Here is a 25,992-nt window from a genome sequence, read left to right as displayed (position 1 = left end):
ATTTATTCTCTACAAAAAACCTTCCGTAAAAGGAAAAAAAAAATGTACGACGGAATGACAGACAGAAATACCCAATTTTTTTATATATATATATATATACACATTTATTTATTTAGCTATTCTTGTTTAAATCACACTTACATGTAACTTACAAATGACAATATATTTATTTATTTAAGTGTGTATCAAACTGGTAGCCCTTGGCATTAATCAGTACCCAAGAAGTAGTTTTTGCTTTCAAAAAGGTTGGTGACCCCTGTACTAGGGCATCAAATCAGTGTCAGTTGAGTCGGTCCATAGGTTGCCTGTAGGGATTTTTAATGTCCAGCAGATGTCAGTATTTAGTGACACAGTATCGACACAGTATCAATACAGTTTTGCAATGTGTCGAAACGCTTCATGACGCCTCATCAACCCATCACTACTGCTCGCTGTACATATCCTACCAAGTCACACCTACACTGTTTCAATGTCCATTTCTCTGATGATGCAATTGTTGATGACTGAAGTGCTGATATCAACTAAACCCTCCTCATCCCACCCCCCGGATTGCAAATAATGTACATAATGTAAATAATTCAATGTATATACTCTGATGATTAACTTGTGTGATGATAGTATATATTTGTACCATGAATTGATTTACGATTTTATTGGGGTGTTACCATTTAGTGGTCAATTGTACGGAATATGTACTGTACTGTGCAATCTACTAATACAAGTTGCAATCAATCAATCAAAAACCATGCTGCTAACCCATCAAGTTCAAATGTAATTGAAAAAAACGAGTATTGAAATATGTTTTTCCATGATGAACAATGCACCTCTTTATTCCTTACAAGAGTGACTATGCAAATTGTGATTATTTTTAGCCATGACATCATTCTTTAAAAATCGCCTTTGATTTTTTTTTTGGGGGGGTGGAAAAAAACCAGAGAAATGAATAATAAGAGACATTCATCCGTACCTTGATGGCTTCGTCGTACTCATCTGAAATCAAAGCCAACATTTTGGGGGGTGAAGACAACTCGTGTTTCATTTCTACCAATAGAATGGATGACTTTGCCACGTATCCCTCGATATACGAACAGGTATTGATCTCACCTTGACTGTTGATGCAAATCTGCAACAAAGATTAGGTTAGGTTAGATTCCAGCTTGTATTATCTTGACTTGCGGTGTTATTACCTCTTCACTCTCCTCGTCAAAGTACTTCACTTGATAGTGGTTGATTCCGAACGAGGCTTTAATCTGAATTTCAAAGCGAACACAATCGTTAAATGTGGCAGCGCGTGTCAATAATGCAAGCTGTTGTTTAAATGCACGTTTTATAGGAGAAATAATGAGATTTATAGGAGAAATAATGATGTTTATAGGAGAAATAATGATGTTTATAGGCGAAATAATGATGTTGGAGGCTAGGCCGCGACCAGGCCTGCTGTGCCCGCAACTGCGCCAACACGCTCGGCTCGGCTCACCCAGGCTTCCACGGAGCTCCACTCCAGCTTGTCCAGGTCGCTCGCCAGGAATCTCTTGACGTTCCCACGGAAGTTGACTTTAACGGTGACGGGCAGGCCCATGTTCGGTGCGGTGAAGTGAAGGTTGTTCCCCCGGCCTGCGCGACTGTCCGCTCTTGTTTACATCGTCAGCTGCGTCACGCCACAATATGGTGACGTTTTTTTCCCCCCCGCGCACGCGCGGTACGAACCGTCCCGGCGTCGCTTGTTGACGTCGTCATCAGGCGGCGCACAAAGTGCGGGGACAGCAACACGTTTTCCAGTCCATTTTAATGCCGCTCGCTCGTCCGCTTCTCTCCCGTCTGACAGCATAAGATGTCGTCACTGCTCAAAGTGGATAATGAAATTAAGACAAAGGTACGCTGCGGGTTTCTTATTCTCCTCGACGCTCGCCTTATGCTGCGGTTTGTGTGCTAGCGTGTTAGCTTGAGTTTTCCAGCATGAAGTGAGTGAGCAGGCCGTGCTAGCGGCGGCTAGCCGGCTTCTTTCCCGCCATTAGACTTCTTTTCCTGGGAGCGATGTCGCCAAGACGGCGGCTAGCTACTTTGTTGATAAACAACGCCTCACTTTCTGGTGTCGGAAGAAGATTTTGCGTGAATATTCCACACTGAGGCAGGCCTGTGAGCGCCCGAGTGTGATGTTGTGAGCGAGGGAGTGGAAGAACTACACTACCCAGCATGCAACAGTAGCGACGAGCATGCGCGGTATGTAGCCATGCCGGCAGCTAGGATGTGGTTATCACATACTTGCCAACCCTCCCGGATTTTCCGGGAGACTCCCGAAATTCAGCGCCTCTCCCGAAAACCTCCCGGGACAAATTTTCTCCCGAAATTCAGGCGAACCTGAGTGACGTGTTGATAACACACAACAACAGTGTCTACCATAAATCAGTTCGTCTGCCGTAAACAGCAATGCTGTGACACTTTTAAACAGGACAATACTGCCATCTACTGTACATGCATATGTGACCCACCCATAATGTGTCACATTTTTGTGTTGATTTTTTTATTTTATTTTGTGGTTTGAATTCGTTTTTGGAGCTGTCATTACACATTTATCAGTATTCACATTGGTCAGTAGGGGGCAGTAGGGCGTTTCTTCCCAATTGAATGCTATCACCTGCAGACCGGAAGTGGCTTGTCATTCTGATGAGCGCGACCAGTCTGTGAACAATTTAAACGTCCTGTGTGCTTTTTCCTCCTCTATAACAGGTTAGTTTTGGTGAATCAACTCGTTGAATAATATCCATGTGATCTTTATAAGTTTAAGTACACATTCTGATGGTGGAGCCTAACTCTAAAGTGTTTGTGAGTTGTAGTTTGTAAATGAACACTGAAATTCAAGTATTTATTTTATTTATAAATATATATATAGCTAGAATTCACTGAAAGTCAAGTATTTCTTATATATATATATATATATATATATATATATATATATATATATATATATATATATATATATATATATATATATATCTTAACCACGCCCCCCACCTCCCGAAATCGGAGGTCTCAAGGTTGGCAAGTATGGGTTATCATAGACTTTGAACAGCTAGCGGCTCATCTGTGGTTTTGATTGATTGACAGTGTTGGGTTAGTTCAGGCCTGAGTAATTATTTTGACTCGGGGGCCCAAATTTAGAGAAAAAAATGTGTCTGGGGCCGGTATATCTGTTTTTAGGAAAACTAATACAAAACCTCACACTAAAGTCTGATTTAATGCTAAAAATGACCGCCTTAAAAACAGAATGGAATTGTATTTTTTTCTATTTCACTGTGGTGTACTCTGCATGTGACAAATAAAACCCTTGAACCTATGAACGATAAAACCCTGAATATTGAGAACATTTGAACGTCACACCCCCTCTCAATCGACATATTTTACAATCAAGCCAAATGCAACAAACACAGCAAAAATATGAACGTGAAGGGTAAAAAAACATCTACAATCTGATATATTTGATACATCACTAAGCTTTAGAACTTTCTTGTAAAAATCTCCTTCTGCGTCTGTCCCTGACACCCGCATTTCAGGCTGGCCGTGCTAGCGGCGGCTAGCCGGCTTATTTCCCGCCATCACACTTCTTTTCCTGGGAGCGATGTCGCCAAGACGGCGGCTAACTACTTTGTTGATTAAACAACGCCTCACTTTCTGGTGTCGGAAGAAGATTTTTGCGTGAATATTCCACACTGAGGCAGGCCTGTGAGCGCCCGAGTGTGATGTTGTGAGCGAGGGAATGGAAGAACTACACTACCCAGCATGCAACAGTAGCAACGAGCATGCGCGGTATGTAGCCATGCCGGCAGCTAGGATGTGGTTATCACATACTTGCCAACCCTCCCGGATTTTCCGGGAGACTCCCGAAATTCAGCGCCTCTCCCGAAAACCTCCCGGGACAAATTTTCTCCCGAAAAACTCCCGCAATTCAGGCGGACCTGAGTGACGTGTTGATAACACACAACAACAGTGTCTACCATAAATCAGTTCGTCTGCCGTAAACAGCAATGCTGTGACACTTTTAAACAGGACAATACTGCCATCTACTGTACATGCATATGTGACCCACCCATAATGTGTCACATTTTTGTGTTGATTTTTTTATTTTATTTTGTGGTTTGAATTCGTTTTTGGAGCTGTCATTACACATTTATCAGTATTCACATTGGTCAGTAGGGGGCAGTAGGGCGTTTCTTCCCAATTGAATGCTATCACCTGCAGACCGGAAGTGGCTTGTCATTCTGATGAGCGCGACCAGTCTGTGAACAATTTAAACGTCCTGTGTGCTTTTTCCTCCTCTATAACAGGTTAGTTTTGGTGAATCAACTCGTTGAATAATATCCATGTGATCTTTATAAGTTTAAGTACACATTCTGATGGTGGAGCCTAACTCTAAAGTGTTTGTGAGTTGTAGTTTGTAAATGAACACTGAAATTCAAGTATTTATTTTATTTATAAATATATATATAGCTAGAATTCACTGAAAGTCAAGTATTTCTTATATATATATATATATATATATATATATATATATATATATATATATATATATCTTAACCACGCCCCCCACCTCCCGAAATCGGAGGTCTCAAGGTTGGCAAGTATGGGTTATCATAGACTTTGAACAGCTAGCGGCTCATCTGTGGTTTTGATTGATTGACAGTGTTGGGTTAGTTCAGGCCTGAGTAATTATTTTGACTCGGGGGCCCAAATTTAGAGAAAAAAATGTGTCTGGGGCCGGTATATCTGTTTTTAGGAAAACTAATACAAAACCTCACACTAAAGTCTGATTTAATGCTAAAAATGACCGCCTTAAAAACAGAATGGAATTGTATTTTTTTCTATTTCACTGTGGTGTACTCTGCATGTGACAAATAAAACCCTTGAACCTATGAACGATAAAACCCTGAATATTGAGAACATTTGAACGTCACACCCCCTCTCAATCGACATATTTTACAATCAAGCCAAATGCAACAAACACAGCAAAAATATGAACGTGAAGGGTAAAAAAACATCTACAATCTGATATATTTGATACATCACTAAGCTTTAGAACTTTCTTGTAAAAATCTCCTTCTGCGTCTGTCCCTGACACCCGCATTTCAGGCTGGCCGTGCTAGCGGCGGCTAGCCGGCTTATTTCCCGCCATCACACTTCTTTTCCTGGGAGCGATGTCGCCAAGACGGCGGCTAACTACTTTGTTGATTAAACAACGCCTCACTTTCTGGTGTCGGAAGAAGATTTTTGCGTGAATATTCCACACTGAGGCAGGCCTGTGAGCGCCCGAGTGTGATGTTGTGAGCGAGGGAATGGAAGAACTACACTACCCAGCATGCAACAGTAGCAACGAGCATGCGCGGTATGTAGCCATGCCGGCAGCTAGGATGTGGTTATCACATACTTGCCAACCCTCCCGGATTTTCCGGGAGACTCCCGAAATTCAGCGCCTCTCCCGAAAACCTCCCGGGACAAATTTTCTCCCGAAATTCAGGCGGACCTGAGTGACGTGTTGACAACACACAACAACAGTGTCTGCCATAAAGCAGTTCGTCTGCCGTAAACAGCAATGTTGTGACACTTTTAAACAGGACAATACTGCAATCTACTGTACATGCATATGTGACCCACCCATAATGTGTCACATTTTTGTGTTGATTTGTTTATTTTATTTTGTGGTTTGAATTCGTTTTTGGAGCTGTCATTACACATTTATCAGTATTCACATTGGTCAGTAGGGGGCAGTAGGGCGTTTCTTCCCAATTGAATGCTATCACCTGCAGACCGGAAGTGGCTTGTCATTCTGATGAGCGCGACCAGTCTGTGAACAATTGAAACGTCCTGTGTGCTTTTTCCTCCTCTATAACAGGTTAGTTTTGGTGAATCAACTCACTGAATAATATCCATGTGATCTTTATAAGTTTAAGTACACATTCTGATGGTGGAGCCTAACTCTAAAGTGTTTGTGAGTAAATGAACACTGAAATTCAAGTATTTATTTTATTTATATACAGGTAAAAGCCAGTAAATTAGAATATTTTGAAAAACTTGATTTATTTCAGTAATTGCATTCAAAAGGTGTAACTTGTACATTATATTTATTCATTGCACACAGACTGATGCATTCAAATGTTTATTTCATTTAATTTTGATGATTTGAAGTGGCAACAAATGAAAATCCAAAATTCCGTGTGTCACAAAATTAGAATATTACTTAAGGCTAATACAAAAAAGGGATTTTTAGAAATGTTGGCCAACTGAAAAGTATGAAAATGAAAAATATGAGCATGTACAATACTCAATACTTGGTTGGAGCTCCTTTTGCCTCAATTACTGCGTTAATGCGGCGTGGCATGGAGTCGATGAGTTTCTGGCACTGCTCAGGTGTTATGAGAGCCCAGGTTGCTCTGATAGTGGCCTTCAACTCTTCTGCGTTTTTGGGTCTGGCATTCTGCATCTTCCTTTTCACAATACCCCACAGATTTTCTATGGGGCTAAGGTCAGGGGAGTTGGCGGGCCAATTTAGAACAGAAATACCATGGTCCGTAAACCAGGCACGGGTAGATTTTGCGCTGTGTGCAGGCGCCAAGTCCTGTTGGAACTTGAAATCTCCATCTCCATAGAGCAGGTCAGCAGCAGGAAGCATGAAGTGCTCTAAAACTTGCTGGTAGACGGCTGCGTTGACCCTGGATCTCAGGAAACAGAGTGGACCGACACCAGCAGATGACATGGCACCCCAAACCATCACTGATGGTGGAAACTTTACACTAGACTTCAGGCAACGTGGATCCTGTGCCTCTCCTGTCTTCCTCCAGACTCTGGGACCTCGATTTCCAAAGGAAATGCAAAATTTGCATGGTTGGGTGATGGTTTGGGGTGCCATGTCACCTGCTGGTGTCGGTCCACTCTGTTTCCTGAGATCCAGGGTCAACGCAGCCGTCTACCAGCAAGTTTTAGAGCACTTCATGCTTCCTGCTGCTGACCTGCTCTATGGAGATGGAGATTTCAAGTTCCAACAGGACTTGGCGCCTGCACACAGCGCAAAATCTACCCGTGCCTGGTTTACGGACCATGGTATTTCTGTTCTAAATTGGCCCGCCAACTCCCCTGACCTTAGCCCCATAGAAAATCTGTGGGGTATTGTGAAAAGGAAGATGCAGAATGCCAGACCCAAAAACGCAGAAGAGTTGAAGGCCACTATCAGAGCAACCTGGGCTCTCATAACACCTGAGCAGTGCCAGAAACTCATCGACTCCATGCCACGCCGCATTAACGCAGTAATTGAGGCAAAAGGAGCTCCAACCAAGTATTGAGTATTGTACATGCTCATATTTTTCATTTTCATACTTTTCAGTTGGCCAACATTTCTAAAAATCCCTTTTTTGTATTAGCCTTAAGTAATATTCTAATTTTGTGACACACGGAATTTTGGATTTTCATTTGTTGCCACTTCAAATCATCAAAATTAAATGAAATAAACATTTGAATGCATCAGTCTGTGTGCAATGAATAAATATAATGTACAAGTTACACCTTTTGAATGCAATTACTGAAATAAATCAAGTTTTTCAAAATATTCTAATTTACTGGCTTTTACCTGTGTGTATATATATATATATAGCTAGAATTCACTGAAAGTCAAGTATTTCTTATATATATATATATATATATATATATATATATATATATATATATATATCTTAACCACGCCCCCGCCCCCAACCCCCACCTCCCGAAATCGGAGGTCTCAAGGTTGGCAAGTATGGGTTATCATAGACTTTGAACAGCTAGCGGCTCATCTGTGGTTTTGATTGATTGACAGTGTTGGGTTAGTTCAGGCCTGGGTAATTATTTTGACTCGGGCGCCCAAATTTAGAGAAAAAAATGTGTCTGTGGCCGGTATATCTGTTTTTAGGAAAACTAATACAAAACCTCACACTAAAGTCTGATTTAATGCTAAAAATGTTATGACAGACCGCCTTAAAAACGGAATGGAATTGTATTTTTTTCTATTTCACTGTGGTGTACTCTGCATGTGACGAATAAAACCCTTGAACCTATGAACGATAAAACCCTGAATATTGAGAACATTTGAACGTCACACCCCCTCTCAATCAACATATTTTACAATCAAGCCAAATGCAACAAACACAGCAAAAATATGAACGTGAAGGGTAAAAAAAACATCTACAATCTGATATATTTGATACATCACTAAGCTTTAGAACTTTCTTGTAAAAATCTCATTCTGCGTCTGTCCCTGACACCCGCATTTCAGGCTGGCCGTGCTAGCGGCGGCTAGCCGGCTTCTTTCCCGCCATCAGACTTCTTTTCCTGGGAGCGATGCCGCCAAGACGGCGGCTAGCTACTTTGTTGATAAACAACGCCTCACTTTCTGGTGTCGGAAGAAGATTTTGCGTGAATATTCCACACTGAGGCAGGCCTGTGAGCGCCCGAGTGTGATGTTGTGAGCGAGGGAGTGGAAGAACTACACTACCCAGCATGCAACATTAACGACGAGCATGCGCGGTATGTAGCCATGCCGGCAGCTAGGATGTGGTTATCACATACTTGCCAACCCTCCGGGAGACTCCCGAAATTCAGCGCCTCTCCCGAAAACCTCCCGGGACAAATTTTCTCCCGAAATTCAGGCGGACCTGAGTGACGTGTTGATAACACACAACAACAGTGTCTACCATAAAGCAGTTCGTCTGCCGTAAACAGCAATGTTGTGACACTTTTAAACAGGACAATACTGCCATCTACTGTACATGCATATGTGACCCACCCATAATGTGTCACATTTTTGTGTTGATTTATTTATTTTATTTTGTGGTTTGAATTCGTTTTCAGAGCTGTCATTACACATTTATCAGTATTCACATTGGTCAGTAGGGGGCAGTAGGGCGTTTCTTCCCAATTGAATGCTATCACCTGCAGACCGGAAGTGGCTTGTCATTCTGATGAGCGCGACCAGTCTGTGAACAATGGAAACGTCCTGTGTGCTTTTTCCTCCTCTATAACAGGTTAGTTTTGGTGAATCAACTCACTGAATAATATCCATGTGATCTTTATAAGTTTAAGTACACATTCTGATGGTGGAGCCTAACTCTAAAGTGTTTGTGAGTTGTAGTTTGTAAATGAACACTGAAATTCAAGTATTTATTTTATTTATATATATATATATATATAGCTAGAATTCACTGAAAGTCAAGTATTTCTTATATATATATATATATATATATATCTTAACCACGCCCCCGCCCCCACCCCCCACCTCCCGAAATCGGAGGTCTCAAGGTTGGCAAGTATGGGTTATCATAGACTTTGAACAGCTAGCGGCTCATCTGTGGTTTTGATTGATTGACAGTGTTGGGTTAGTTCAGGCCTGGGTAATTATTTTGACTCGGGGGCCCAAATTTAGAGAAAAAAATGTGTCTGGGGCCGGTATATCTGTTTTTAGGAAAACTAATACAAAACCTCACACTAAAGTCTGATTTAATGCTAAAAATGTTATGACAGACCGCCTTAAAAACGGAATGGAATTTTATTTTTTTCTATTTCACTGTGGTGTACTCTGCATGTGGCGAATAAAACCCTTGAACCTATGAACGATAAAACCCTGAATATTGAGAACATTTGAACGTCACACCCCCTCTCAATCGACATATTTTACAATCAAGCCAAATGCAACAAAAATGCAACAAACACAGCAAAAATATGAACGTGAAGGGTAAAAAACCCATCTGCAATCTGATATATTTGATGCATCACTAAGCTTTAGAACTTTCTTGTAAAAATCTCCTTCTGCGTCTGTCCCTGACACCCGCATTTCAGGCTGGTCGCGCTGGAAACACTCTGTGGAAACGCTCCCCACCCACACTGCTTAGTGCCTCATCAGACCTGCTGTGACGTAGATAACCATAGTAACTAGTAGGGTTGTACGGTATACGGGTATTAGTATAGTACCGCGATACTAATGAATCATATTCGGTACCATACCGCCTCTGAAAAGTACCGGTCCGCCACACCCTAAGATTTTTTGTTAAAATAAAGCCAATAATGCCATTTTTTCTGGTCCCCTTTATGTAGAAAAGTATCGAAAATAACATTTTAGTTAAATGTTATTATTATAGGACAACACTAGTTACTAAAATATCATGCAAAAGCGCAGATTCCAACCATTGAAATACTTTGTATAGTTCAAGACTTGTGGTAATTAGAAAACATCACTGCACATCATAATGGCAGCTACACTTTCCATCTTAAAGATCTAAAAAAAATATTTGGGAATGTCCGGCGGGCCAGATTGAAAAGCTTAACGGGCCGCATGTGGCCCCCGGGCCTTAATTTGCCCAGGTCTGGGTTAGTTACTGAAAACCAGTAACTAGTTACAGTTACTAGTTACTTTATTTCATAAGTAATTCAGATACTTACACCAAAAAGTAATGTGTTACTGTGAAAAGTAACTATTTAGTTACTTCTTCTACTTTTTTTTTTTAAAGCTCCCATTAATGGCCTTTTAGCCTTCATGTCAGACTGTAGAATAATACAATATGTTGATCAACTTGACATACATTTGGATCACTGAACTCTGCTAAGCAATGTGCTCTACATACAACACACAAAGACAAAGATATGTTTCAAAGGGCCAATTTATTTCAGGCCAGAACAAATTGACAAAACTATTTAAAATAGCTGCAACATAACATACATAAGTAACAAACAGCATAATAACAACATAGCTGTAAACCAAAGAAGGCACACGTGACATACACAAAGCCTAACCAGGCAGATTTGAATTGTTGTTTTGGGCAGTAGACGGGATCTTTGATCCAAGACACAACTTACATTTAACTAAAATGTTATTTTCGTTGTGCTCAACAAAAGAAAAGAAGTGAGAATATCTCATTCTTGCCCACCCTCCCGAATTTCAGTGCCTCTCCCCGGGACAACCATTCTCCCGATTTCCAGTCGGACTTAAGGCACGCCCCCTCCAGGTCCGTGCGGACCTGAGTGAGGACAGCCTGTCGTCACGTCCGCTTGAACACTATAGTGTTCTGTGGTTACTTTTTGGTTGGCCAACGGTTTACGTTGTATTTCGCACCCCCCTTCCCACACACACACACAGAGCGCTCCACTTGTGACACAAGAGATTCAGAAGGACGACACTGCAGCGCTGCAATAAAACACACTCAGATCTTCTGTTTCTAGCCGATACTACATAAAAAATAACGCAGTAACGCATCATGTAGTAACGGTAACTGAGTTACTGAATATATCAATCAATCAATCAATGTTTATTTATATAGCCCTAAATCACAAGTGTCTCATATAAAAAAATAACGCGTTAGATTATTAGTTACCGCCGAAACTAACGGTGTTACAGGAACACGTTACTTTGTTACGCGTTAGTCCCAACACTGTTGATTGATTGATTGCAACTTTTATTAGTATATTGCACAGTACAGTACATATTCCGTACAATTGACCACTAAATGGTAACACCGAATAAGTTTTTCAACTTGTTTAAGTCGGGGTCCACGTTAATCAATTCATGGTACAAATATATACTGTCATCATAATACAGTCATCACACAAGTTCATCATCAGGGTATATACATTGAATTATGTACATTATTTACAATCCGGGGGGTGGGATGAGGAGGGTTTGGTTAATATCAGCACTTCAGTAATCAACAATTGCATCATCAGAGAAATGGACATTGAAACAGTGTAGGTGTGACTTGGTAGGATATGTACTGCGAGCAGAGAACATAGTGAGTTCAGATAGCATAAGAACAAGTATATACTTTAGAAATACATTTGAATATTTACATTTGGTTATTTACAATCCGGGGAGGTGGGATGTGGTGGGGGGAGGGTGTTAGTCAAGGGTTGAAGTTGCCTGGAGGTGTTGTTTTAGTGCGGTTTTGAAGGAGGATAGAGATGCCCTTTCTTTTACACCTGTTGGGAGTGCATTCCATATTGATGTGGCATAGAAAGAGAATGAGTTAAGACCCTTGTTAGATGGGAATCTGGGTTTAACATGGTTTGTGGAGCTCCCCCTGGTGTTGTGGTCATTTACGTTAAGGAAGTAGTTTGACATGTACTTCGGTATCAGGGTGGTGTAGCGGATTTTATAGACTAGGCTCAGTGCAAGTTGTTTTACTCTGTCCTCCACCCTGAGCCAGCCCACTTTGGAGAAGTGGGTAGGAGTGAGGTGTGATCTGGGGTGGAGGTCTAGAAGTAATCTGACTAGCTTGTTCTGGGATGTTTGGAGTTTAGATTTGAGGGTTTTGGAGGTGCTAGGGTACCAGGAGGTGCATGCGTAATCAAAAAAGGGTTGAATGAGAGTTCCCGCTAGAATCTTCATGGTGCTTTTGTTGACCAGAGAAGAGATTTTGTAGAGAAATCTCGTTCGTTGGTTGACCTTTTTGATTACCTTGGTTGCCATTTTATCACAGGAAAGATTAGCCTCTAGAATGGAACATAGGTAGGTGACCTCATCTTTCCTGGTGATAACAATGTCACCAAATAACCTCACCACGCAGGAGAGGAGGGCAGAGCAGAAAAGAGAAGGCAGATCAACTGGTCTATTTAAAGGCTAGAGTATACAAATGAGTTTTAAGATGGGACTTAAATGCTTGGTAGCGTCTCTAACTGTTACTGCTAGAACATTCCATAGTACCGGAGCCCCAATAGAAAACGTTCTATAGCCCGCAGACTTTTTTTGGGGCTCTGGGAATCACTAATAAGCCGGAGTTCTTTGAACGCAGATTTCTCGCGGGGACATATGGTACAATACAATCAGCAAGATAGGATGGACCTAGACCCTTTTAGTATTTTATACCTAAGTAGTAAAACCTTAAAGTCACATCTTAAGTGCACAGGAAGCCAGTGCAGGTGAGCCAGTATAGGTATATAAAGGTATATACAGTATAGGCGTAATATGATCAAACTTTCTTGTTCTTGTCAAAAGTCTCTCAGCCGTCCTTAACTAATCTGTTTTCATACGCACAATTCTAAATGAAACACCTAAAGCGGTCTTGAAAATAACATGTGCTCTACATGTGTGTGCAGGTTGATGCATTTAGAGAGCGAATCACTGCAGAGGTGAGTATTTGTGCTACTGCCACCACCACCATATGTTTGTATTTTCTTTTTATTTCCATGTCATTCTCTCAAGTTGTCAATCTCTTTCAGGCCGAGGACCTAGTTGCTAATTTTTTCCCAAAGAAGTTATTGGAACTCGACCTCTTCCTCAAGGTTAGTGTTTGTTGCACTTATGATGCCTTCCATTTGCACTGGGAAGAAATGAACAAATTAAAAAGATGGTTTGACAAAAAAACGACTATCCTTGAATCTCAGTAAAACTAAAATAATGCTGTTAGTAGAAAAGAACATCATACACGAATACAAATAGACGTAGTACATATTGAAAGGGTAAAAGAAAGCAGATTTTTGGTAGCATTAATTGATGATAAAATGAACTGGAAATCTCATATACAAATTAAAGCTGCAAGCAGCATTGGTCGGGCCCGCATATTTGGCAGGTGCTAGTCCTAAGTGTCCCAATACTTTTGTTCAGTTTTCGTCATAAGTGTCCCAATACTTTTGTCTACTTTTAGTCCGAATTCTCCCAATACTTTTGTCTAGTGTACCTACCTTGTCTGCATTGTGTGGGCACGCTGGTGCTTCCTGTTTTTTTTATTAAAAGACAATTTTCGCAGGTCCTGATGTGTGGGTCAAATATGGTGAGTTTTGAAGCATGTTAAGTGGGTCAAATTAGTGCTCAAAGAGGCGGCGGAAGAAGAATAATAAAGAAAGAATAAAACCTTACAAATTCAATAGGTCCTTATGTCCCATTGCATAAGGACTCCCTGTGGGAGTCCTTATGCAATGGGCCATGCGGGCCCTAAATATACAACATAAGGTGGCAAGAAACATTTCAATAATGAATAAAGCAAAATACGTCCTGGGCCAAAAATGACTTCATATTGTCTACTACTCGCTAGTGTAACATATCTGAGTTATTGTGTAGAAATATGGGGAAATAACTACAAATGTGCCCTTCATTCGTTAGCCGTGTTACAAAAAAGATCAATTAGACTGACACATAATGTTGGATGTAGAGAACATACTAACACTTGATTTATTCAATCAAAAATATTGAAGTTGGATGATTTGGTAAAATTGCAAACAGCTAAAATGATGTACAAAGCAAACTATAACCTGCTACCCAAAAATGTACAACAATTCTTCTCAAATAAAGAGGAGAAATATAACCTTAGAGGAAAATCTAATTGAAAACATTTGTATGCACGTACAACACTTAAAACCTTTTGTGGAATTAAATGATGGAATGGACTCTCACTACTATGTTAGATCCACTAAGGACTGTTCTTTCACAATATTATGTCACTCGACATCCATTGCTTTCGGTCTCCCCTAGAGGGGGGGGGGTTACCCACATATGCGGTCCTCTCCAAGGTTTCTCATAGTCATTCACATCGACGTCCCTTATGTGGGCTCTGTACCGAGGATGTCGTCGTGGCTTGTGCAGCCCTTTGAGACTTTTGTGATTTAGGGCTATATAAATAAACATTGATTGAAGTAAAGAAGTTAAACAATGTACTGCTATGATCCAGTTTAAAATGAATAGTGCTTACAAAGTACAAAGAAGAAGAATTATGAGAAACACCTTCAACATTATTGAAAAGAAGATATTCTTCATCTCAGTATGTTTATCATGACTGACTTCATTATCTATTACAAAACTGCTGCATTAATCATTCACGGATGTCATTGTGCTACAAAAAGAAGTCAGTAAATGATGTATATATTTGTAAACACTCTGAAGTGGGAAAGGGGTAGGATTAAATCAACTTTGCTTCTTCCTACTCCTTTTCAGACATGATGTCAAGTGAAATGATATGAAATTGTGTAATGCATACCTGCCAACTTTTGAAATCAGAAAAACCTAGTAGCCAGGGTCCAGGGGCCGCAGGCCCCGGTAGGTCCAGGACAAAGTCCTGGTGGGGGGGTTCAGGCTTCGCCCCCCGACGCAAAATGATTATTAGCATTCAGACAGGTTAAAATGTTGCTAAAACCATCACTTTTCTATCAGTCACAGTGACTTTTTAACCTACTCAGTGGCCTAGTGGTTAGAGTGTCCGCCCTGAGATCGGTAGGTTGTGAGTTCAAACCCCGGCCGAGTCATACCAAAGACTATAAAAATGGGACCCATTACCTCCCTGCTTGGCACTCAACATCAAGGGTTGGAATTGGGGGTTAAATCACCAAAATGATTCCCGGGCGCGGCCACCGCTGCTGCCCACTGCTCCCCTCACCTCCCAGGGGGTGATCAAGGGTGATGGGTCAAATGCAGAGAATAATCTCGCCACACCTAGTGTGTGTGTGACAATCATTGGTACTTTAACTTTAACTTTTAACTTTTAACTTTTCAAAACAAAAATATTACAGCAAAAATCATATGGGTTGATTGACATGTTTATTCTGTAAGCTAACTTCAATAGTTTGAAATTATTTTGACAGTTAATGCCAGTTATCCTGTCAACCTTTCACAAGACTTCAATTTGTTCATTGAAAGTATAAACACTTTTTACAGTAAACAAATGGTAAAACAGTACTAAACAATTCCATTAAAAAAAAAAATTGGTGTCATTATTAACTTTCTGTCCAAGCTTGTATAATCTACTGCCTTGTTCAATTGTAAAAAATATTCTGTGCCTAAAATTCACATTTCTATCACAATTATCATACTGTAAACATGGTAAGCTAACTTCATTAAAATTAATAGTCCTGTCAATAGCATGGAATTACAATTCAAATGTAGTTTTTTTGTAAGCCTTTCAAAAGAATTCAAAATATGAAAAATTAATGAAAATTAATTGAAGCCATCAGACACTTGAAAAGTGGCACATCACATCTCTAATGTAATCATTTGAACTTTTCAACAGAAATAGCACTGCAAAAATATTAAGGACATACTTCTGTATTTTGGTAGTTATGCTGTCAACATTTAACAAGATTTCTTCAACTTGGACTTGAAAGCATAAATAGTATAAATACTTTTAACAGTATAACAGTACTAAACAATTCCAATAGATAACATTGGTGTCATTACCTTTTTGTGGCTAAAATCCGAAAAACTTTGAAAGTTTTCCACTTGTATCGCTAGCAACGGCATTAGACTTGTGTTTTTTTGTCCCAACGTGGTCTTTTACATCGCTAATTCCTCCGTGTCCGATCGAAAAATCTTGTCTGCACAAGGTGCAATTCGCGTAGTTTTCACCCTTTTTGGAACGGATAATTATTCCCGGATAGGCTTTTGAATATTCTTCACGGAATGACTGCAGTTTTCTTTTCGGTTTAAGACTCGTTTGCGATTTTTCTCCGGCTGATTCCATGATCGTTCGCTCGTTTAGAAACAATGGCAACTGGTGCCTCGTGCTTGGCAGCGGTGCTATAAATAGCCTCGCGCATTTAAAACATTTTTTTTTTTTTAATTAATGAAAAACCGTATTTTTTATCACTGCAACCGTAACCCGGAATAGGTTGATGAAAACCGTACTAATTACGGGAAAACCGGAGTAGTTGGCAGGTATGGTAATGTATTATACTGTAAGTGTGTTCATGTTCCAAATAAACTAAAGGAAGAAAGAAGTCGGAATTTCCGAGTTCCTAGTCGGATATTTCAACTGAAACGCCGTATTTCGTAGTCTGAAAGTCGGATCATTCTCACCAGCCCCGAGTTTGTTTCAAAGAGGGCTGCTCTGGATGTAAACATTGATGTCCGCTTCTATAATATCTGTTCTTGGCACTTCTGAATAGTTTTTCTAGCTGTAAATCAGCCATATTCAATGTATTGTTGTACGTTTATAAATGGTAATGACAATTGACATTGATTTCATTTGGTGTAAATGATGTGCATCGCTAGCGCTGTCGTCTGTTTGCTCTTCATCCACCATGTTTGAAGGTGGCACAAAGACTGCTTGTTTTCCATGAAGTTGTTGGAAATCAGACAAGGCAAATGAAAAGTTAGCTGCCCTCTTGATTTCGACATGGTAACTGGAACGCTCACATCATTTGCAGCTCAGACTTCCAATTTTCCATGTAACTGAAACGCAGCATTACCCAGGGCTCCTCTCGGATGCTGAACGGCACCAAAATAATAATTAAGATTATTTGATATCAATATTGAAATAACGTATATTAATCATGAGTATTCCTTTTGTTAGGTAAAACAGTGTTGGGTTGTCAACCTGGCGCCATCATGTAATTTGTAATGACTAATAAAAAGGCTATAGCTAAACTAGGGCATACTTGCCAACCCTCCCGGATTTTCCGGGAGACTCCCGAAATTCAGCGCCTCTCCCGAAAACCTCCCGGGACAAATTTTCTCCCGAAAATCTCGCGAAATTCAGGCGCAGCTGGAGGCCACGCCCCCTCCAGCTCCATGCGGACCTGAGTGACGTGTTGACAGCCTGTTCACACGTCCGCTTTCCCACCATATAAACAGCTAATGATGTTCTTGGTTTCTTATGTGGGTTTATTGTACGGCAGTTTCATTAACGTCCTCCCAGCGCGGTAACAACACACAACAGCAGTCAAGTTTTCGTCCCCCGTAAAGCAGTTTGTCTGCCGTAAACAGCAATGTTGTGACACTTTTAAACAGGACAATACTGCCATCTACTGTACATGCATATGTGACCCACCCATAATGTGTCATATTTTTGTGTTGATTTATTTATTTTATTTTGTTGTTTGAATTCGTTTTTGGAGCTGTCATTCCACATTTATCAGTATTCACATTGGTCAGTAGGGGGCAGTAGGGCGTTTCTTCCTAATTGAATGCTATCACCTGCAGACCGGAAGTGTCTTGTCATTCTGATGAGAGCGACCAGTCTGTGAACAATTGAAACGTCCTGTGTGCTTTTTCCTCCTGTATAACAGGTTAGTTTTGGTGAATCAACTCACTGAATAATATCCATGTGATCTTTATAAGTTTAAGTACACATTCTGATGGTGGAGCCTAACTCTAAAGTGTTTGTGAGTTGTAGTTTGTATTTGTGAATGAATCCAGTGCACAGCTGCAGTAATCAATACAAAAAGGCGACATGACTGCGCCTAATTCAGACTCCCAAATTAGAGCTCCCGTTTTCTTATTGATTTTATAATGTATATTTGTATAATGTGTGTGTTCTGAAATAGTGACAGAGAATAGAACAAGGATGGACAATTCAACCCTTAACTCAACAATGAGTAGATGAGTGTTATGTGTGTGTGTGTATATGTGTAAATAAATGAACACTGAAATTCAAGTATTTCTTTTATTTATTTATATATATATATATATATGTATACACATATATATATATATATATATATATATATGTAATAAAAAAATAAAAAAATATATATATAGCTAGAATTCACTGAAAGTCAAGTATTTCTTATATATATATATATATATATATATATCTTAACCACGCCCCCCACCTCCCGAAATCGGAGGTCTCAAGGTTGGCAAGTATGAACTAGGGCTGCAACCAACGATTAATTTGATCATCGATTATTACTTTGATTAATCGATTAAGAATCGGATAAAAGAGACAAACTACATTTCTATCCTTTCCAGTATTTTATTGGAAAAAAAACAGCATACTGGCACCATACTTATTTTGATTATTGTTTCTCAGCTGTTTGTGCATGTTGCAGTTTATAAATAAAGGTTTATAAAAAAATAAATTGCCTCTGCGCATAGCCTAGATCCAACGAATCGATGACTAAATTAATCGCCAACTATTTTTATAATCGATTTAATCGATTAGTTGTTGCAGCCCTAATCTAAACCATATCCACATATTTAAAGACAAATATTTGTTTTTGTTCAACGTGTCAGCTTTTTCTCAGTACACGACGCCTTACCTCTATTTTGACTTTTTCATAGAGAGAGAGAGGTATTTTATTAATCATGTACATTTACATGTACTAAATGTATGTCGATGTACATGCTGCAGCAGGACAAATCCATTAAGAGTTTGAGCAGAAATATGTCGTGGAGAAATGAACTACACACCATAAAACATTAACAACATGATTTGTCACTTGAATGTTTTTTTAAGTAACACATTGTGACATGAAAAAAACGCAATTAATGTAAAAATGATATCAAAGCAGTTTGGCTAATGAAGATAAAGTCAAATAAACAAGCTTCTTGCTGAGAGAGCCATTAAAGCCAAATATTTTAAAATGTAAAAAAGAAATTTGCGAAACGACTGAAATGTTGACACGAATAAGGAATACAAATACAAAGACTATTCTTTAAGTATATGGTTGAGTATGTTTCATTACTAATAACCTGATGACATCACACTACTACCATACTGAAATAATATTAACAATATTATTTGTTTTATATACTTGAAGGGTCCACGCCACTGCTGTATTTAAATAAAGAGTCATATAGTCAGAGGTGGGTAGTAACGCGCTACATTTACTCCGTTACATCTACTTGAGTAACTTTTGGGATAAATTGTACTTCTAAGAGTAGTTTTAATGCAACATACTTTTACTTTTACTTGAGTATATTTATAGAGAAGAAACGCTACTTTTACTCCGCTACTTTTATCTACATTCAGCTCGCTACTCGCTACTAATTTTTATCGATCTGTTAATGCACGCTTTGTTTGTTTTGGTCTGTCAGACAGACCTTCATAGTGCCTGCGTTTCAACAAATACAGTCACTGGTGACGTTCACTCCGTTCCACCAATCAGATGCAGTCACTGGTGACGTTGGACCAATCAAATAGAGCCACGCGGTCACATGACCTGACTTAAACAAGTTGAAAAACGTATTCGGGTGTTACCATTTAGTGGTCAATTGTACGGAATATGTACTGTACTGTGCAATCTACTAATACAAGTTCCAATCAATCAATCAAAAGTGTGAAGGAAAAAAGACCATTTTTTATTTCAACCGTACATCCCGTCAAAAGCCTAAAGACTGACTGCACAGTTCCTGTCTTCACAATAAAAGTGCCGCTCCATCGCGCCAGCGCTTTCAAAATAAGAGTCTTCGAAAGCCAGCGCAAACAAGCTAGCAAGCTACGGAGTTTGCCGCCAATGTATTTCTTGTAAAGTGTATAAAAACGAATATGGAAGCTGGACAAATAAGACGCCAAAAACCAACCACTTTCATGTGGTATTAGACAGAAAGGAGGAACTTTTTGTCTCCTCCATTTGAAAACGTGGACGTTATCATCACTACTGTCTGATTACAATCAACACAAGTCATCAGAATCAGGTAATACACCAACTTATATTCTTGTCTTCATGAAAGAAAGGAGTGTTAAACATGCATGTATATTCATTAAAACACCTTTAACATGTAAACAAAAACGGCAAAATAAATAAATATAAATTATATACTGTATATATCAATGTATGTATGTGTATATATATATGTGTGTGTGTGTATATATACCGGTATATATACATATATATATATATGTGTGTGTATATGTATATATATATATATATATATATATATATGATATATATGATATGTGTGTGTATGTTACTCATCAGTTACTCAGTACTTGAGTAGTTTTTTCACAACATACTTTTTACTTTTACTCAAGTAAATATTTGGGTGACTACTCCTTACTTTTACTTGAGTAATAAATCTCTAAAGTAACAGTACTCTTACTTGAGTACAATTTCTGGCTACTCTACCCACCTCTGCAAATAGTTGACTATTTTTGTTATTTATGATCATATTTATAAGCACAATATTGTTTCTCTTTATATTTCCTGGGAGGTTACAGAACACTGCTGTTCAGTCACATACAGTACATAAAACAAAATACAGTATAAAAGGCATTATCACATAATATTAAAAACAGTGCTCGTGCATATTCAGTAAAAGGCATCTAATAAATAAATACAAGCAGCAATATAAAAATAAAAATAAAATTGTATTGCATAAGTATTAAGAATCTTGGAAATTCATAGATAGGCGACTGAAATTGTGGTACTATGACCTCCCTAAGGTTGTGTCTTCATTTGTTGCCTTTTAGGACCCCATCATCAACATAGTGGAGATGAAGGACATCCATTCAGAGATCAACCTGACGGTGCCTGACCCCATCCTGCTGTCAAACCTCCATGACGGGATTGATGGAGTGAGGCTGCCTTTTTTTGAATATGACATCATCACCATCACCATCAGCATGGAGCTTGTTATGACTTGACTTCTCTGGCCTGTGCTTCTCAGCAAAACTCCAAAAAGAGGAAGCTGGAGGAGGAAGATGCGGTGGACAAGGGTGAGTTGTAGCCTCAGACCAAGATGACGTAGAAGGATTGACCCTCTTCTTCCCACCAAGTGACTGGCACCAAGGTGTTTGTCATGCCGGGAGGGATGATGAAGAGCAACAGCAACCTGGCTGTTCTAATAGAAAAGGTCAAGCCGGAGATCCGGACGCTCTTAGAGAAATGTAACACAGTGAGTGTCCTTGCCGTCGCCATGGAAGGAAAACCTGTTAGTTGGTCTTCAGCGTGCTTTTCCTTGTCCCCGTGCAGGTGAAAATGTGGGTGCAGCTGCTGATTCCCAGGATAGAGGACGGCAACAACTTTGGTGTGTCCATCCAGGAGGAGACTGTTGCTGAACTCCGAACAGTGGAAGGGGAGGCGTCTTGTTACCTGGACCAGATAACCAGGTTTGTGGAGGACCAGGTAGTCTTTACAGGCAGGTTTTATCCACTATTCCAGGCCTGGGCAATTATTTTGACTGGGGGGCCAAATTTAGAGAAAAAAATGTGTCTAGGGGCCGGTATAGCTATTTTTTAGGAACACGAATACAAAACCTCATGTGAAAATAAAGAATGTGGGATTTACAATATTAACTATGAAGGATAAAACACTGAATATTTGCAACATATGAATGTCACACCCCCTCTCCATCCACATATTTTACAATCAAACAAAATCAAATCAAATCAAATCAACTTTATTTATAAAATGCAACAAACTAAGTGAAATATGAACACGAAGGGTAAGAAAATACCCACCTACAAGCTTTAGAACTTTGTTGTAAAAATCTCCTTCCGCGTCTGTCCCTGACACCCACATTTCAGGCTCTAGAAACACTCTGTGGAAACACTGCTTGGTGCCTCGTCTGAGCTGCTGTCACTTAGATGACCATAGTAACTCATTAGATGACCATAGTAACTAATTAGATGACCATAGTAACTAATTAGATGACCATAGTAACTCATTAGATGACCATAGTAACTAATTAGATGACCATAGTAACTAATTAGATGACCATAGTAACTAGTTATCATGCAAAAGCACAGATTCCAAGCATGGAAAGACTTAGTATAGTTGAAGACTTACGGTCATTAGAAAAGATGAGTGCACATCATAATGGCAGCTACACTTTACAACTTAAAGATCTAAAAAAATTGGGGAATGTCCGGCGGGCCAGATTGAAAAGCTTAACGGGCCGCATGTGGCCCCCGAGCCTTAACTTGCCTAGGTCTGCACTATACAGGTAAAAGCCAGTAAATTAGAATATTTTGAAAAACTTGATTTATTTCAGTAATTGCATTCAAAAGGTGTAACTTGTACATTATATTTATTCATTGCACACAGACTGATGCATTCAAATGTTTATTTCATTTAATTTTGATGATTTGAAGTGGCAACAAATGAAAATCCAAAATTCCGTGTGTCACAAAATTAGAATATTACTTAAGGCTAATACAAAAAAGGGATTTTTAGAAATGTTGGCCAACTGAAAAGTATGAAAATGAAAAATATGAGCATGTACAATACTCAATACTTGGTTGGAGCTCCTTTTGCCTCAATTACTGCGTTAATGCGGCGTGGCATGGAGTCGATGAGTTTCTGGCACTGCTCAGGTGTTATGAGAGCCCAGGTTGCTCTGATAGTGGCCTTCAACTCTTCTGCGTTTTTGGGTCTGGCATTCTGCATCTTCCTTTTCACAATACCCCACAGATTTTCTATGGGGCTAAGGTCAGGGGAGTTGGCGGGCCAATTTAGAACAGAAATACCATGGTCCGTAAACCAGGCACGGGTAGATTTTGCGCTGTGTGCAGGCGCCAAGTCCTGTTGGAACTTGAAATCTCCATCTCCATAGAGCAGGTCAGCAGCAGGAAGCATGAAGTGCTCTAAAACTTGCTGGTAGACGGCTGCGTTGACCCTGGATCTCAGGAAACAGAGTGGACCGACACCAGCAGATGACATGGCACCCCAAACCATCACTGATGGTGGAAACTTTACACTAGACTTCAGGCAACGTGGATCCTGTGCCTCTCCTGTCTTCCTCCAGACTCTGGGACCTCGATTTCCAAAGGAAATGCAAAATTTGCATGGTTGGGTGATGGTTTGGGGTGCCATGTCATCTGCTGGTGTCGGTCCACTCTGTTTCCTGAGATCCAGGGTGAACGCAGCCGTCTACCAGCAAGTTTTAGAGCACTTCATGCTTCCTGCTGCTGACCTGCTCTATGGAGATGGAGATTTCAAGTTCCAACAGGACTTGGCGCCTGCACACAGCGCAAAATCTACCCGTGCCTGGTTTACGGACCATGGTATTTCTGTTCTAAATTGGCCCGCCAACTCCCCTGACCTTAGCCCCATAGAAAATCTGTGGGGTATTGTGAAAAGGAAGATGCAGAATGCCAGACCCAAAAACGCAGAAGAGTTGAAGGCCACTATCAGAGCAACCTGGGCTCTCATAACACCTGAGCAGTGCCAGAAACTCATGGACTCCATGCCACGCCGCATTAACGCAGTAATTGAGGCAAAAGGAGCTCCAACCAAGTATTGAGTATTGTACATGCTCATATTTTTCATTTTCATACTTTTCAGTTGGCCAACATTTCTAAAAATCCCTTTTTTGTATTAGCCTTAAGTAATATTCTAATTTTGTGACACACGGAATTTTGGATTTTCATTTGTTGCCACTTCAAATCATCAAAATTAAATGAAATAAACATTTGAATGCATCAGTCTGTGTGCAATGAATAAATATAATGTACAAGTTACACCTTTTGAATGCAATTACTGAAATAAATCAAGTTTTTCAAAATATTCTAATTTACTGGCTTTTACCTGTATACAGACCCTTTCCAAAAAATGAGAATATCATGGAAAAGTGTATTTATTTCCATAATTCCATTCCGAATGTTAAACTTCCATAGATTAGATTGAGGGCCCACAACTGAAACGATTTCAAGTGCTGGTATTTAGTTGTTTATTTGTACACAAATTGCTCATAAAACCCACGAAAACAGGATTTAAAAAATGAGAATGCTGTGAATAAATCACCATTTACTTGTCTGCCAGATTGATGAATCTTCTGTTAGATATGAGCAGAAGCTCTTCTGCTGGTGTGCCACATGTTGCCCTTCCACTAGACTATGCTGGGACCTCCTTAGCCAGGAACTTCCATCCTATGGAGGGTCTCAGTGGTGGTCTTCTGGACACTTGTCAAAAACATGAATACACAAAATAAAAGAAAGAAACTTGAAATCAAATATATCATCTAAAATATAAAAATATTTAAAAAATTAAATTTGATACATTTTTCTCCTGCTCTTTTTTTCCACAGGTCATAAAAATGGATCAATAATGATCAATATCAGGCCATATAAAAGGCTTCTACCGTGATACAGTTTTCAGCCCTACTCGGCATGAATGAAATGTGTTCATGTTTAATTGGAACATTGTGTGTGTGCTTGCAGATATTACATCACTCGGGCAAAGCTGGTTTCTAAAATAGGAAAGTACCCGCATGTGGTGAGCAAACACGTCCATGTTGAAACACGCCGGCCATGATGATGATGATGATGATGATGATGCTCACGTCTGACTTGTGCTCCCTCAGGAGGACTATCGGCGCACGGTGACGGAGATCGACGAGAAGGAATACATCAGCCTGAAGATCATCGTGTCAGAGCTCAGAAATCAATACGTAGGTTTTCTTTTTTTTTAATCTGGCGGCGCTTATCCACTGACTTGTTCCTCTCACACCCGCAGGTGGCGCTACACGACATGATCCTGAAGAACATCGAGAAGATCAAGAGGCCTCGCAGCAGTAACGTCGAAGCCTTGTACTGATCGCCAACGCCATGCCAATCTCCTGTGGCCCCGCCCCCTTAGAGGCTCCCTCATTTCAGTACAATCAACCAAACACGGACACCACTCTTGGGTTTTTTATTTTCGTCTTTTAAACCTTTCTTTGGGAGGAGTCTTTTTTTAATTAAAGTTATGTACGCACATGGTGGAATTGTTTCATTTATAGCTCTTCTATTTAGTTCTGTATCTGAAGGCTCCACATCAAATGTTTTATGTCGTATCGTCTGCTTGTAGCTCCAAATAAATTACCTGCGTGTCACAAAATATTGATTCTATTGAATAAACATTTTTGTAAGAAATGTGGCCTTTTGGTGTTTACATTTGCTCTTTAAGTCTGTGGCACTTTGCTTCTGGCCTGTAGGAGGCGCTGTGGCGGCTTCTTCGCCTCAACTTACGAGTTTTCCGGGATACGAATGTTGTCTCGGCTAATTGCGAGCATAAATGAGAATTATGAGCCTTTGCCAGAATAAACCAAAAAGTGCGCTTACAGCAATGTTTGGTGTCGAGGGTTTTTTTATTTTGGGTAGAAATTCTGTTTTTTGCTCCAAGTGATCCTGTTTCCGTTACAACGCAATGTTAATCTTGTGGGCGGGGCCTCCTCCGAACAATATGTTAGAAGCCTTTTTATTGGTCAGTCTTGGATGATGCAATGATGGATGGGCGATACTCACCAATTAAAAGGCTACTAACATATTTTTCCAAGGAGAAGCTGCAACGACAACAAAATCAATAAAACAAAAATATTTGTAACTTAAATAATATTTAAAATATGATTTTAAGTTTCCA

General features: G+C 39.8%; 2 protein-coding genes across 4 annotated transcripts in view; one reads left to right on the top strand and one right to left on the bottom strand.

Annotated features, from left to right (window-relative positions):
• nbr1a (NBR1 autophagy cargo receptor a) overlaps positions 1-2,129 on the bottom strand; it is a 34,998-nt gene extending 32,869 nt beyond the window's left edge. Inside the window, exons 1-4 of one of the 3 annotated variants that reach the window (XM_072912705.1) lie at positions 1,478-2,129; positions 1,188-1,250; positions 1,105-1,123; positions 968-990 (exon numbers count right to left, since the gene is read on the bottom strand). In XM_072912705.1, coding sequence (XP_072768806.1) covers positions 968-990; positions 1,105-1,123; positions 1,188-1,250; positions 1,478-1,579 — 207 coding nt within the window. In that variant the 5' untranslated portion in view covers positions 1,580-2,129. The remainder of the gene's footprint in view (positions 1-967; positions 991-1,104; positions 1,124-1,187; positions 1,251-1,477) is intronic. The other 2 variants (XM_072912703.1, XM_072912704.1) reach the window with 2 other exon arrangements.
• Positions 969-25,505, top strand: psme3 (proteasome activator subunit 3). Its single transcript, XM_061931941.2, has 10 exons — positions 969-1,091; positions 13,099-13,131; positions 13,222-13,284; positions 21,123-21,227; positions 21,320-21,368; positions 21,429-21,547; positions 21,625-21,761; positions 24,813-24,867; positions 24,956-25,042; positions 25,108-25,505. Exons 1-10 carry the CDS (start codon positions 972-974, stop codon positions 25,186-25,188), a joined length of 849 nt encoding a protein of 282 aa, XP_061787925.1. The 5' UTR covers positions 969-971; the 3' UTR covers positions 25,189-25,505.
• Positions 25,506-25,992: the final 487 nt, after the last annotated feature.

The sequence above is a fragment of the Nerophis lumbriciformis genome, linkage group LG39, assembly GCF_033978685.3.
Source record: "Nerophis lumbriciformis linkage group LG39, RoL_Nlum_v2.1, whole genome shotgun sequence".
Taxonomy (NCBI): Eukaryota; Metazoa; Chordata; class Actinopteri; order Syngnathiformes; family Syngnathidae; genus Nerophis; species Nerophis lumbriciformis.
The sequence above is the reverse complement of the archived record's forward strand: the minus strand, read 5'-3'. Positions and strand labels throughout refer to the sequence as shown.

Bases quoted from the DNA above. Each gene is read 5' to 3' on its own strand.
- psme3 (XM_061931941.2), top strand. From the start codon at position 972: ATGGCTTCGTCGTACTCATCTGAAATCAAAGCCAACATTTTGGGGGGT. The intron at 21,369-21,428 runs GTGAGTTGTAGC...CTTCCCACCAAG, and splicing joins GGAAGATGCGGTGGACAAGG to TGACTGGCACCAAGGTGTTT. The intron at 21,762-24,812 runs GTTTGTGGAGGA...GTGTGCTTGCAG, and splicing joins TACCTGGACCAGATAACCAG to ATATTACATCACTCGGGCAA.